The sequence below is a fragment of the Musa acuminata genome, chromosome BXJ2-4, assembly GCF_036884655.1.
Source record: "Musa acuminata AAA Group cultivar baxijiao chromosome BXJ2-4, Cavendish_Baxijiao_AAA, whole genome shotgun sequence".
Taxonomy (NCBI): domain Eukaryota; kingdom Viridiplantae; phylum Streptophyta; class Magnoliopsida; order Zingiberales; family Musaceae; genus Musa; species Musa acuminata.
In genome coordinates this window covers 28085404-28098177 of record NC_088341.1, presented here as the reverse complement: position 1 = coordinate 28098177, position 12774 = coordinate 28085404, and the positions used below count along the sequence as shown (strand labels likewise).

At 40.1% G+C, this 12774-nt stretch overlaps 2 protein-coding genes across 2 annotated transcripts; one reads left to right on the top strand and one right to left on the bottom strand.

Annotated features, from left to right (window-relative positions):
• Positions 1 to 203: 203 nt before the first annotated feature.
• LOC103981961 (uncharacterized) lies at positions 204 to 3504 on the top strand. The gene is made up of 2 exons (XM_009398740.3): positions 204 to 544; positions 846 to 3504. The coding sequence occupies exon 2, from the start codon at positions 906 to 908 to the stop codon at positions 3147 to 3149; it is 2244 nt and encodes a 747-aa protein (XP_009397015.1). The 5' UTR covers positions 204 to 544; positions 846 to 905; the 3' UTR covers positions 3150 to 3504.
• An 839-nt stretch (positions 3505 to 4343) lies between these two features.
• On the bottom strand, positions 4344 to 12121 carry LOC135584263 (protein WVD2-like 1). Its single transcript, XM_065104393.1, has 7 exons — positions 11829 to 12121; positions 8913 to 9351; positions 8324 to 8412; positions 8145 to 8235; positions 7983 to 8054; positions 6268 to 6378; positions 4344 to 4894 (listed from the first exon to the last, which is right to left on the bottom strand). Exons 2-7 carry the CDS (start codon positions 9318 to 9320, stop codon positions 4583 to 4585), a joined length of 1083 nt encoding a protein of 360 aa, XP_064960465.1. The 5' UTR covers positions 9321 to 9351; positions 11829 to 12121; the 3' UTR covers positions 4344 to 4582.
• Positions 12122 to 12774: the final 653 nt, after the last annotated feature.

Genomic DNA, 12774 nt, shown 5'->3' with positions numbered 1-12774 from the left:
AATAATAGTAGTAGTAGTATGATTATTATTATTATTGTTATTATTATTATTATTATTATGAATGAAGAGGCAAAATGGAGAATTGAAGGGTAGCATTAGCCACAGTAAGGAGGGCAACATTGTAATAGTGGTGGAAGGGGTTCCCAATGTTGACCTAAATACCCTCTTTTCTTTGATCCCCGCCGTATTCTCCATCCCCTCCCTTGCCGCACCCGCCTCGCTTTCTGCCCTTTTGCCCCTCCCAAACTCCAATCTCCTCCCCCAAAACCCCCCTCTTCTGCCCAAAATCCCTCCTCCTCTCTTTGCCCTTCCTTCAAATCCCTCGCTTGCCCTCCCGATTCCCGCCACCCCCCAACGTTCCCCTCTCTGTCCCCCCGGAAAGAAGCCACCTTTGCTTCCTCCGCCTGCTGTAAACCTATGCTCGATCTGTTCTTCGCCTACCCCCTCCCCGCCGATTCCTCCCGGTTTCGTTCCTCGCGGCTTCTTCGACGTTTTCCCCCGGCAAAGGTCGGCTCTTGACCGCGGTCGCGTATACTGCCTTTAGGTACTCTTGTTACTTGAAGCTTTGGGTTTCTCTATGTTTTGGTTCTGTCGTTAAGCACTGGTTTCGGATGGGGAATCGGAGTGAATTTGTGTGGATATAAAGACTTTTTTTTTCTTTCTGAGCGAAAAAAAAAATGGATTTTTAGCTCGTTCTTCGTTTTGGATGTGTGTTCGTCGTGCAATTATGTTGGAAAGTTGGGATTTTTGAGAAGGATGTGTCGTTTTTTGCTTTTGCTTTTGTGCCAAAGTAGTATTAAAAGCTTAAATATTTGATTTTTGGTTGCTGCTCTTGTGTTTTCAAGCGTTTGGATGCTGTTGGAGGATTGGCAGATCAGAATTTGAGCTGAGCATTTCAAGCTTACATGGCCAACCATGATTTAGTTCTCGGGCAGAACCCCGATCTAGTCCTTGGCCAGAACCACGATCTGGTTATCGGCCAAGGACATGGTTTAGGCCTTGGGCAGAGGCATGGCCTTGGCCTTGGCCATGCTCATGACCATGACCTCGGTTTAGGCCAAGCCCATGACCATGAGCTTGGTCTCGGGCATCCCCACGACAGCCGGCTTGTCTTGGGGCAGCAGCATCATCCCCATGACCATGGCCGTGACCATAGCAATGAGCTCGCGTTGGGACAGAACAATGACACTGATGAGGATGCTCTTGATGCACAAAATCACGAGTTGGGTATATCGGACAACCATGAATTGACTCTTGCTGAGACCCATGGTCTTGGGGTCGATCAGAACATGGTCCATCTCTCCATCGACCAGGCACAGGAGCTTGGCCTCCAGTCCGCGCATGACATCTCACAGGGCCACATGCTGGTCCCTCAGGTGTTGCAGAATCGCAGACTGATTGTGAACCCAGACCATCAGCTGACTATTAGCCAGGAGTTCTCCGATGTCAAGAGTTGCCGCCGAGCTATACGGGATGCTGCAATTGCTTGCCGTTTTGAGATACAGACTGTGAAATCAGATAAGACACGCTTCACAGCGAAGTGTGCAGCTGAGGGGTGCCCATGGCGCATTCATGCTGCAAAGCTGCCGGGTGTTCCAACTTTCACCATCAGAACCATCCATGAGATGCACACATGCAGTGGGATTAACCATCTTGGGCATCAGCAAGCATCAGTTCAGTGGGTTGCCAACTCTGTGGAGGAACGGCTCAGAGAGAACCCACACTGCAAGCCAAAGGAGATACTAGAAGAGATTCACCGCATGCATGGGATCACCTTGTCATACAAGCAGGCCTGGAGAGGGAAGGAGAGGATAATGGCCGCTGTTCGAGGGTCCTTTGAAGAAGGTTATCGTCTCCTACCACAGTATTGTGATCAAGTGAAAAGGACAAATCCAGGAAGCATTGCAACCATATATGGAAATCCAGAGGATAATTGCTTCCGTCGACTTTTCATCTCATTCTATGCCTCAATATATGGTTTTGTCAATGCATGCCGGCCACTCATTGGACTCGATAGAACTCTTTTAAAAAGTAAATATCTTGGCACCTTGCTCTTAGCCACTGGGTTTGATGGAGATGGTGCTCTGTTTCCTCTTGCTTTTGGGGTTGTTGATGAGGAAAGCGATGATAATTGGATCTGGTTTTTATCTGAACTTCATACTTTGCTTGAGGCAAATACGGAGAACATGCCGAGGCTCACGATACTGTCAGATAGGCAGAAAGGTATTATAGACGGTGTTGACTTCAACTTCCCAACTGCCTTCCATGGGTTTTGCATGCGCCACCTCAGTGAGCTTTTCCGCAAAGAGTTTAACAATGATGCACTTGTAAAACTCCTCTGGGAAGCTGCCCATGCTCTCACAGTTATTGAATTTGAGGCAAAGATATTAGAAATAGAAGAAACATCACAGGAGGCTGCATTTTGGATTAGGCGCATTCCACCACGTCTTTGGGCTACGGCCTACTTCGAGGGAACACGATATGGCCATTTGACAGCAAATGTAGTTGAATCATTGAATAATTGGATACTTGAAGCTTCTGGACTGCCAATAATTCAGATGATGGAATGTATTAGGCGGCAGTTGATGACCTGGTTCAATGAACGACGTGAGGCTAGCCTGCAGTGGACGTCGATTCTTGTACCATCAGCTGAACGACGAGTGTCTGATGCCATAGAATGTGCACGGGGTTATCAAGTAGGACGAGCGAATGAGGCCGAATTTGAAGTTGTCTCTCCTCATGAGGGGACCAATATTGTGGACATTCGCAACCGGTGTTGTCTGTGTCGAGGGTGGCAACTTTATGGTCTACCATGTGCTCATGGTGTGGCAGCTCTTCTTTCGTGTCGACAGAATGTTCATAGATACACAGAGAGCTGTTTCACTGTCGCAACTTATAGGAAGACCTATTCGCAAACTATTCATCCAATACCAGATAAAAGTCTTTGGAAAGAGATGTCTGATGCAAATCAGGAAGGTGATAATAAAATTGAGATAGTCATTAATCCGCCCAAGTCCCTTAGGCCTCCAGGCAGACCTAGAAAGAAGAGAGTTAGAGCAGAAGACAGAGGACGAGTTAAACGGGTCGTGCATTGTAGCCGGTGCAATCAAACAGGTCACTTCAGAACGACATGTGCTGCACCCATATAGTTGTTGCCACTATGCTGGCCATATTCATGTGAAAATTAAGGCATGTGCCTATCTATGTGAACCTCCAGTGAACTTATTTCTTGGGGATTGGTTTCTTAGTTTTTTTTTCATCCTTTCTTTTTATTTGTAGATCTATGGTTTTCATGTATCAACCGAAAAAAATAGAGCTAAAAAATGCTCTGATCTGCAGTTTGGAGCCTCGGATCGATACAGTGGTGTTAGATCCAGGTAGTCGGTCCTAAACAGTTGAGACATTAGGGTTTGTTGTTGTGAATGATGGTAAGTTATTGTACAGTTAACGAGGCCTCGATGATATTGTTGGAATAAGTCTCGTTTCAGAATGTCCTTTGAGCTAGATGTTGTTTGATGGCACATCTGTTTCGTATATTTGAGTGTCCAAGTTTGACTTCTTGTTCTTGCTTGTCACCAACATGTATTTTTTGCAGATGCATGGGTCATGATGCGAGTCTCTTGTGCATGCTTGCACACATGCATGCGTCCTTTGCAGTGTTTGCTATGAACTCGAAGATAATAACATTCGATTGTTCATTTATGCTCTGAGATGTTCTTGTTGATACAAAGAACATTGCATTTAGCATGCTTAGATATATAGTAAGTGCTCCGACATCCACTTTGCTTATCACCAGCAGTTCAACTTCTTACATCTGAATGTTATTTAGCATAATTCAAGCTTCTGCGTTAATGTTTATGCTGTAATGTTATTTCCAGAAATGCTACTTTTGCATATTAAATATAATACACGGCGATCTCCGTTTCATAGCTTGCGAGAATGAGGCTGTGCACTCTGTATTCATTTCTGCGGCTGTTTGCCGGTCTGAATCAACAGCATGCCGAGTGTTTGGCGAAAGAGGAAAGGGAAAAAGAAAGATCGAGTGGAGAGTGATTGAAGTTCAAAAAATTGCTAAGATCATGGAATTACTGTGGCAAACATGCAGAATTTTCTTCACTTTGAGAATACGGGTATGAAATATAGATGGTTGCGAGTTGGAACATCAACCATGAGATCAGCTCTTTAATCAAAGGGAACATCGAGGCAGATCAGCACGCGCTTGCTGCCAACAGAGTTAGTCATATCATGATAAAGCATGGAAAGTTCATGTAGTTTATGGAAATATCAAGCAAAGAGGACCACTGTAATTAAGGATGGTCAAAAAGAGCATAGTACCGTTCCACTTCAAATTTAAGATGCTCAAAAAGGATTAGACAACGGAGAACAGTAATTCTAGCAGTACTACACCACTGTCAGGATCATTACATACAAAATTTACAACAGCATGCGTATGAAGTCCACAGCAACAAACTCCTTGCATGATTACCAGTCTTCAACAATTGGCATTTTGATGTCGAGATAAATTATCAGGTGAATTTTGAGAGTATGGAAAAACTAAGATCAAAGCATGGAAAAGCAAACATCAGGGCTGCACAGTGACACCGGTGTCAGCCAGACCTTGCACGGTGGTGCCGGTAGTATCCAGGGCTGCTACCTTGCTGGCATCGGGCTTCGAGTTCTCCCTCATGGATTTGTTCGCTTCCTTGGTTGTAGTTGCACTTCTGTTCTTAGGACTGTTTTGTAACTTGTTTGTAGCATCCTTGTAGGCACCCAAACTGTGACGCTGAAGCCGACCACATACTCCGCTGCAGTTATCTCCTTCAGCCCGATGACTTGCATCACCACAGCTCTTCCTTCGACCAAGCTTGGGTGATTTAGCACGAGTTGTGGGCACCTTTTTGTGCAAATAAAATGGTAAATCAGACGCTAGATTCACAAATAAGCAACCGAATCTAGGTACCAAAAAAAACCTTGGAGCAGGAGAAAAATCAGTAGAAGAAATTACATAATATCTGCAATATAAGATCAATATGACATTATATTATGGATACTTTTGTTTGAAAGGATAATTAGTATTTGAATGAGGTGGATATCTTTGGTCCAAAGATAATGGTAAACCTAAGTCAAAAAATATAACTAATCAAAATCTAGACAACAAATAAAAGTTTTACTAGGAGAAAATTTTCACTATAAACATTTTCAGTAATTAGCCACGTGCCTCTACTAGAAAATTGACATGATACCTTCAGTGTTAGATAAAAAATTACTGTGATACTAGAAAATTCTGTGTGGAAAATTTTTTGACCTTTACATGATTGGGATATCACAAATATTCCACCTGTTTCTACTTGTTAATAGCAAAATTAAACCAATTTCATATATAAACAGGATAGTCTGATATTAAACATAACAAAGATGCATAGTTATTGGAGTCAATAAAAAATGATCAGACGGAATTCAAAGAAATCCATGATACAGATTTACATGTATGATCTTCATGACAGCATATTGTAAGGGATCTTAGGCTGATGTTTTAGGTTGTACAATCATGCAAATATATGAACAAATAGTTTTGTGTAGCATCCATCACACAAAGTCACAAGAAGAATTTTTACTGTGTCGCAAGGACACTCTGATAATACATAGAATATAAATTTTACTTCAAAGTAGTTAAAATAATTATTTGTAAATTCTAAAATAGTTCTAGAAACTATACAAAATTCCACTCAACATAGTATGCTATGTTTGAAACTTAAAAGAATCAGTCCTTCCAAACACACATGGTTTTTTACCCTAAAACACACACTGTAAAGTATTGACCACAAAGTGGCCAGGTTTCTGCTTGATCGATCACATGCAAAACTTGCACAGTTGCATGCCCATAAAGCCTTTTACATGATATGGAGTGAGCATTCACCTTAACAGTTCAGAAAATTGTCACAAATCAAGCATTAATCCTTACCATGTGCACATATAAAATATATCGTGTTTTGAGTATTAATTCCTATTTTCTATCTAATGATTCTAATCCAACTGTTACTTCATGCAGTGAGGCAAAAGCTAAGCTGACCTAGCTTACAGCCTTGTGGCTATGCTCACACTAAAACTGAGAATTACATTCTAAAAACGGAACTCAAATGGACTATGCAATTAACAAACCCAGCATATAAATTTAATTTGCTCATATCATATCCATCAAATGACTTATTAATTATAATAGCTTGCATGCATTAACTAGTGGACCATGCGATAGCCTAAGCTGAATACCTTTTTTAATTCAACCTTGGGTGGTGGTCCCTCAAGGTAAAAGCTAGGCATTGGCGTCGCTCTAAAAGTCATATTCTTCCTTAGTTGCTTTAGAGCTGCCTCTTGCTCTTCCTGAAAATAGATCAGAAGTTGGGATGAGCAGATAACACAACAGTTTATTTGCTGAAAGTTGTCCAGCTCAAAAGCAATTTACAAGCTTGTCATGACATAGGGAGTGATCATAATGAATATATATGTTCTAACTACTGTAGGAATATAATCCATAATAATCAGTTACTGGCTGTGATAACTAAACAACATAGTAATAACAACACTTTACAGGGCTAATCTCAAACACTTATACGGTTAGATCTGAATCTCTGATCACACATTAAAAAAAAAATCAAAGGAAGGAATTCTCATATAGCATCTTGATTCAAATGCTCTGCATCTCATATTATCATGATAAACTTAAAAAATCCTATCAAAATTTCAATAAGAAAGAATATATCATGTAGCAATTCTGTGTTAAAAGTATTTAAGGGCAAAGAATACCTTAGAATGCATACATGCATTGGAATGCAGTTTTGACTCTGTTTAGAACTCTTCCTATGCAAATTCTAGAATCAAAATGACTAAGAAGAAAAGGTGATTGCCATAGAGAGAAATAAGAGGTTTAAAAACAAAATGTCTATTTATCAGTTTCTGCTAATGAAATTCTTTTCAATATGCTGACCGAACATATTATAGGAAACGCTAGTTGTAGAATAGAGAACATAAGATGTTAGATAAGACAAAAGCAATAAAAGATAATTATCAGGCTCACTTTGGCTCAAGGAATAAATCCCACTGAAAGGTCTCGCACCTTCATGCATCTCACATGTGAATAAAAATAGTGACCTCACATCACTTGAACATAATATGAGCAAAAGAACCATTTATTCATTTATCAATTTTCCAACTACAATCCCCTTTTTCTTTTTTACAAACTTCATGTACAAGAAAAAAATACTTAAATAATAAGGAAGAATCCAATAAAGCAAATTGTGCATCCATAAATCATAATTTGTCAATCATCGATTCTTCCCTTCTCCAGAGAAGATATATTTCATCATTTATTTTGGCAAATAATTCTTCCTTGTTAATAAAATATTTGATTGATGCACTTTTTTTCTTATAAATTCTTGTTAACAGCCAGTTGTGTCTGTTGGTGTGCCCTCCAGTCAGCAAACCTACATCATCTTTGGCGGGCAATGATGGGAGCGAAAAAAAAAGAGGCTCTAGTTATCATTTTTATCAATACAAGAAGCTGAAATAGCATAAATACACTCCTGAACACAAAGATAAGCACCAATTTTTCTTGTATATTACCACAAAGATACATCAGAAAAAATAACCTATTGTAAAGGAAGAATCAACCTTCGACATAATATGATAGGCATCTACAAGATAAACATCAAATTCTATCCAATCCATCATAGTAATCCTTCTAGATATGCTTCATGAAGGAACAACATCCAAGACTAATGATCTTCAAATTATGCTTTTCTCTGTAATTTTTACAAAAGTTTACTACACACTTGCAAATTGTGAGGCAAACTATAAAGATCTGAAAGTTCTACACACTGCATAATGTTCAATAAGCAGAGGAATTTTAAAATCGTACGTTAAAAACAAAACCAGTCTTTCGACTATTTCTCCCAAGAACTAATAGATTGAAATGGAATAAGGCTTACCTTGGTCCTAGCTTCACATTGGAGTTTCTGTGCCTCCATAGCCTGGTGTTTCTCTTCTAACTTTGAATAGAACTACACAAAGAGGAAATATAGGATACTTAAATCTCCTCAAAGACTCAGAAATACGTACAAAGTTCAACAAGACTTAAAAACATTGAGTACCTCCTTCCGCCTCTCTGCACGCTCACTGCATCTGAATGTAGGAGCAATTGCCACTGTTCTCCTAGTTTTCGAATTTTTCACAGATGCTACACTAAGAATAGTTCAGGAAGACCAAATAGGTATTTTTGGACAAGGAGAGCGAAGAAATTCTCAAGAAACATAAGTTCAAAGAAGGATATGAAGAAGCAACAGAACAGTAATCCTCCTCATCTCGGTGCATGACATTATCAGGATGCAATGGCTTCCAAGGTGTGAGTGTCGTGTAACTCTGCAAACACATTGCAGCATGACCATCTTGAACATATTCATGATCCAATCTTCAAATTTGCTAAAGCACTCTTCAAACAGAAAATTTAATAGTGTTTTCAAGCAAAGCAATATCTTAATATCAATTAGACTAAGATTAAACCTTCAAATTTATCAAGGATAATGCACAAGACAATTTACAGAGATAATAGAACTTATTCTGCTGTTTTTCATTAAGTGCTAAAGAATCAGCTTTAAGCATTCATGACCAGAAAAAAAAAATCAACATACAATATAGCACAGGAAGGCGAGATTACAAGCAAATAAAGAAGAAAATTATTATCAAAGGGAAAAAAAAAGAAACCAAGATATGTTCCAATTGCATATAAATCATCTAAATCGTAGATATGCTGAATATTAATATCAAATGGCACTATGCTGAAGCATGGTATAGCAGGAGCCAAAGAAAGATAAGGCATAGAAAACAATAAGAAAAGGCATAAAAAACAATAAGAAACAGACCTGAGCTTTCTTTTGGTTATTTGCTGATTGTATATCTCCATTAGGATGTTTGTCTCCATTGGCAGCAGCTTCAGAAACAAAAGCACAATTTACACCAGAACCATGCTTTTTGTTTGCAGCAGAAAATGTCTGACAAACAGTATGGTCAGATAGTATAGTTGCATTAGCAGAATTTGATGTTGCTGACTTTTGATCCAATGATTTCTGGTCCTTGTACTTTTCTGTCATGCCATGATCCAGAGTCAAGTTTCTAACACGTGGTACTACATGCCCTTCATGAGAATTTGCATCATCCTGACTATCTGTAGGTTCATATGACCCAACAACTGTGGAAGGTCTGCAAGGACTAGTTTGATAAATTTTACCGTTGGGGGAATGTTTGATAACACAATCACTTTCTTCATCCATTGATACTTCTGTAACCTCTTTACCCAGAGGACTGCAAAAGTGAACCAAATGGATCAGATATCTTCACATGACAAATGATCAAGAATAAAATAAAACAATATATATGATGCTAATAACCAAATATAAAAGAGATATTTACCAATATTTTAAATGCAACAATAACTGTCTCATCGAAAAGATTGTCAATCAATTAATGTCATTGAGCACAAAGGAGTTTATCTTCTATGCAGTGTAATAGTACTTCCAAAAGAGAGATATGTATGATAGTTATCAATAAGAGACGAGAGTTGACCTGATCAAGTTTAGGTCACTGGATGATTGGTTGAACCGATGGGTCAACTAATTGGGCACAGATTTAATAAGTTTTTAAAATATATAGTATGCCATGTATTGTAATAAAAATATATAATAAATAAATAAATACTATAATTTTAAAAAAATAAATAATAGGACAATAGTGAGAGGATGTTAGAGGTGATGACAAGAGAACAAACACATTGAGGAGATGAGAGAGTAATGAATATAAAAGGCTTTTCTTCTCTTTCATCCTTATAATAAAAAGGTTAAAATACCTTTGGGGAAAAGAAATCACAAATCTTCGATGAAAAATAAGGAGTTGAGGGCATTTTGATTTTTGTAAGACTCAAATGATCTAACTAGTGAACTGAAATGATCTCCAGTCCCACTCTCGGTTCTTCCGGTTTGATTAGTTGGTCCGGTCTGAGTTCGATAACAATGATTTGTACCATTAATTTAGTGAGCAAATCTTCTTTGTTCATATCTAATATTGAAAATTTGAAAAGTTGTACAATTGAAGAAAGGCAGGATCAATGTACAACCAATCAAAAGAAATTTTAATAAGATTGCTTGGTCAAGTTCCTCCCTCTAGTTTGTGCTGCCCACTTAATGCACATAGCATTTTCCAAATGATTTTAAGTTACACATAGGATTTCCTTAGAAGTATATAAATTCCATCTGGAGTTTTCCATTCAAATGTAATGAGATTACAGGGAAAACATTGCTGCAACATCCACTCCATTCTAAAACCATCCTTCCATACAAGTATAGATGAAAGAGAGAGCTAAAGCAGGAAAATGGCTTCTCAAAATCTGCAATATGATGGAACAGCAAAAAAAAGAAAAAAACAATCCAAGGGTTTTCAGAGTACTTGAACAAGAAAGGTTTTAACTTTAAAAAGATTTCAGTGGTATTAAAATAAGATGGCAGACAAGATTTGATACACAGGTTATATAAACTATAAAGCAGAAAGAGAAAATAGCAAAAGCAGGAAAATTTCTTCATAGAATCTGCAATATGGTGGAACAGCTAAAATAACTTCCAATATATTACAAATAACATAAGGCAATCTGCCAGTGGTGTAAAAATAAGATGAGAGGTGAGGTTCAATATCTTCATTGCAAGTCATCTAGAACCATTATACAGATGAAAAAAAATAGAGAGAAAAAATAAGATGACAGATAAGGTTCAGTATCTCCATCATAACCGATCTGAAACTGAGATAAGAGATTCCAAGCTCAATATGACCTTCATAGAAATTTCTCCTGGTGTTTATCCAGTAACATGATGCAGGAAAGGTAGATGTCATGGGCAAAAATACACTAAACAGTTACTAAGAATGATGATGCTCATGTTGCACTCAGAAACTTGCCATCTGAAGCATTCAACAAAAGAGCAACATTCTGATGCAACTAACTAATGTAACCTTCATAGTTATCTTTGCTTTTGTTCTCTCTTTCTCTCACATATTGACCCTCATGCGACCAGCATCTTCTTTCCACATAATTTTTGCAGGTGTCAGATGCCCAGGACATGAATTAAGGACACCCACTCTATTGACACTCTCCTAGAAGAAGTGACCACATAGAGAAAGAAATTTTGCCAAACCTTCCACGCAAGCGATGCTTTGAAGATAACAAAGACAAAGAGAACCATTTCTAAGTAAACCGAAGTGACAAAGCAAATGTGATGAATCATACACAAGTAGTAGTAGCCTCATTATTTGGTTTTATTTTCAAAGCAAAACAAAATCAATGAGCAAACTTACAACCCTAGTCTACCGTAGTCCGTACTTTACGGAAGGATTCTCCAAGGAAATTAATACAGTATAAGCCAATGCGAAAGCGGAGGAAACCAAACTCGTACTTCACTCGAACCATGTAGGAAAGATAACATCGAGACGAATCAGTTTAGTAGCAAGAAGTACAATCCAGTGACACTACAAATGATAAATCTTTAATTCAAGAGCCAAAAACCCTTGTTCCTATCCAACCAAAAGGTCGGTAAATTCAAAATGGAGACAAAGATTAGCAAAAGAAATGGAGACAAAAGCGGTAGATCTAAACATCCACCATAGATCCGACTCGGACATATGTGAACCACCTTCCGCGTCTACCTCCCGGTCGAATCGCTCTCTCGCTCCAAGACGCACAAGATCAAGAGCCAAAGAATGAGAGATCCAAGGAGATGAAATCGACAAGGGCTACTCACCTGTGACTTCCCCGAGTTCGATCCGAGAGATCTGGAGCTCCTTTTGACCGGGTTCCTTTCCTTTCGTTCCCCCGCCTTGAGTACCTCCGCCCCCTCGCGCTCGGGAACAGCAACGCCCCCAGCTGCTCCGGCCTTTTATAGCTGCCCCAATCTTGCGCCGTCAGCTAACAGCGGGGTCTCGACATCCTCCCAGCGTCCTCGTGCGCAGGAGCCGCTCCGAGCTCGCAGGGCTGGTAGCCGGACCCGCGGCGTCCTTTATCGGCGGGGATACGATTACCTCCTCACCAGCCGGTGACGGGATCCCGAGTCTGAACCCTCTTCCCTAATTACCCGAAATACCCTGATTCGTGCCCCTCGAGGAATCGTCTCCCCGCGGGGTGCTCAAAGGAAGATCTCAACCGCTGCTTTCGGTACCAACGACCGAAGATGATCCAAGGAACTTAAGTGGCCACGTCACTGGACGGGTCAGTCTCCCACGGACCCCGTCGAGTATTTCTCGAAATAAAACAGTGGCGCTTTCCACACACACAACGCCACAGCAAACGAGGATTGGTGGGAAAGCGACGCACTCCTCACGTCCTCGGAACTAACCCGCCCGTTCCAGTCTTCGGGCCCCACCGGCAGGACCCAACGATCCCGTCCATTCGACCGCCCCCGCACCGGTGGGTCCCACCTCGATCTTCGTCCGGTCACGGGATCCTCGTGCGGCTCGGGTAGGCGAACGGATGAGCGAGTTGGGTTCGCGGAGGAGAATAAAAGGCATGGAAAGGGAGGGGTTTTTGTGGGTGTCCCGTGAGAGAGAATAAATGAAAGGTATCGGCCGGGTGTACCCATCACTTTAGCTCTGAGTAAGACACGAGAGGGTGTGCACTGCTACTACAATGAATCCATATCTACTCGTGTAGATATCACTTTAGCTTTGAGTGGGACTCGGGAGTGTGCATGT

Excerpts from the sequence above, each read along its gene's own strand:
- LOC103981961 (XM_009398740.3), top strand. The coding sequence starts at position 906 with ATGGCCAACCATGATTTAGTTCTCGGGCAGAACCCCGATCTAGTCCTT.
- LOC135584263 (XM_065104393.1), bottom strand. The coding sequence starts at position 9,320 with ATGGATGAAGAAAGTGATTGTGTTATCAAACATTCCCCCAACGGTAAA. Across the intron at positions 8,413-8,912 it reads ATAACCAAAAGAAAGCTCAG|AGTTACACGACACTCACACC; the intron begins GTCTGTTTCTTA and ends ATGTGTTTGCAG. Across the intron at positions 4,895-6,267 it reads CCAAGGTTGAATTAAAAAAG|GTGCCCACAACTCGTGCTAA; the intron begins GTATTCAGCTTA and ends TTGCACAAAAAG.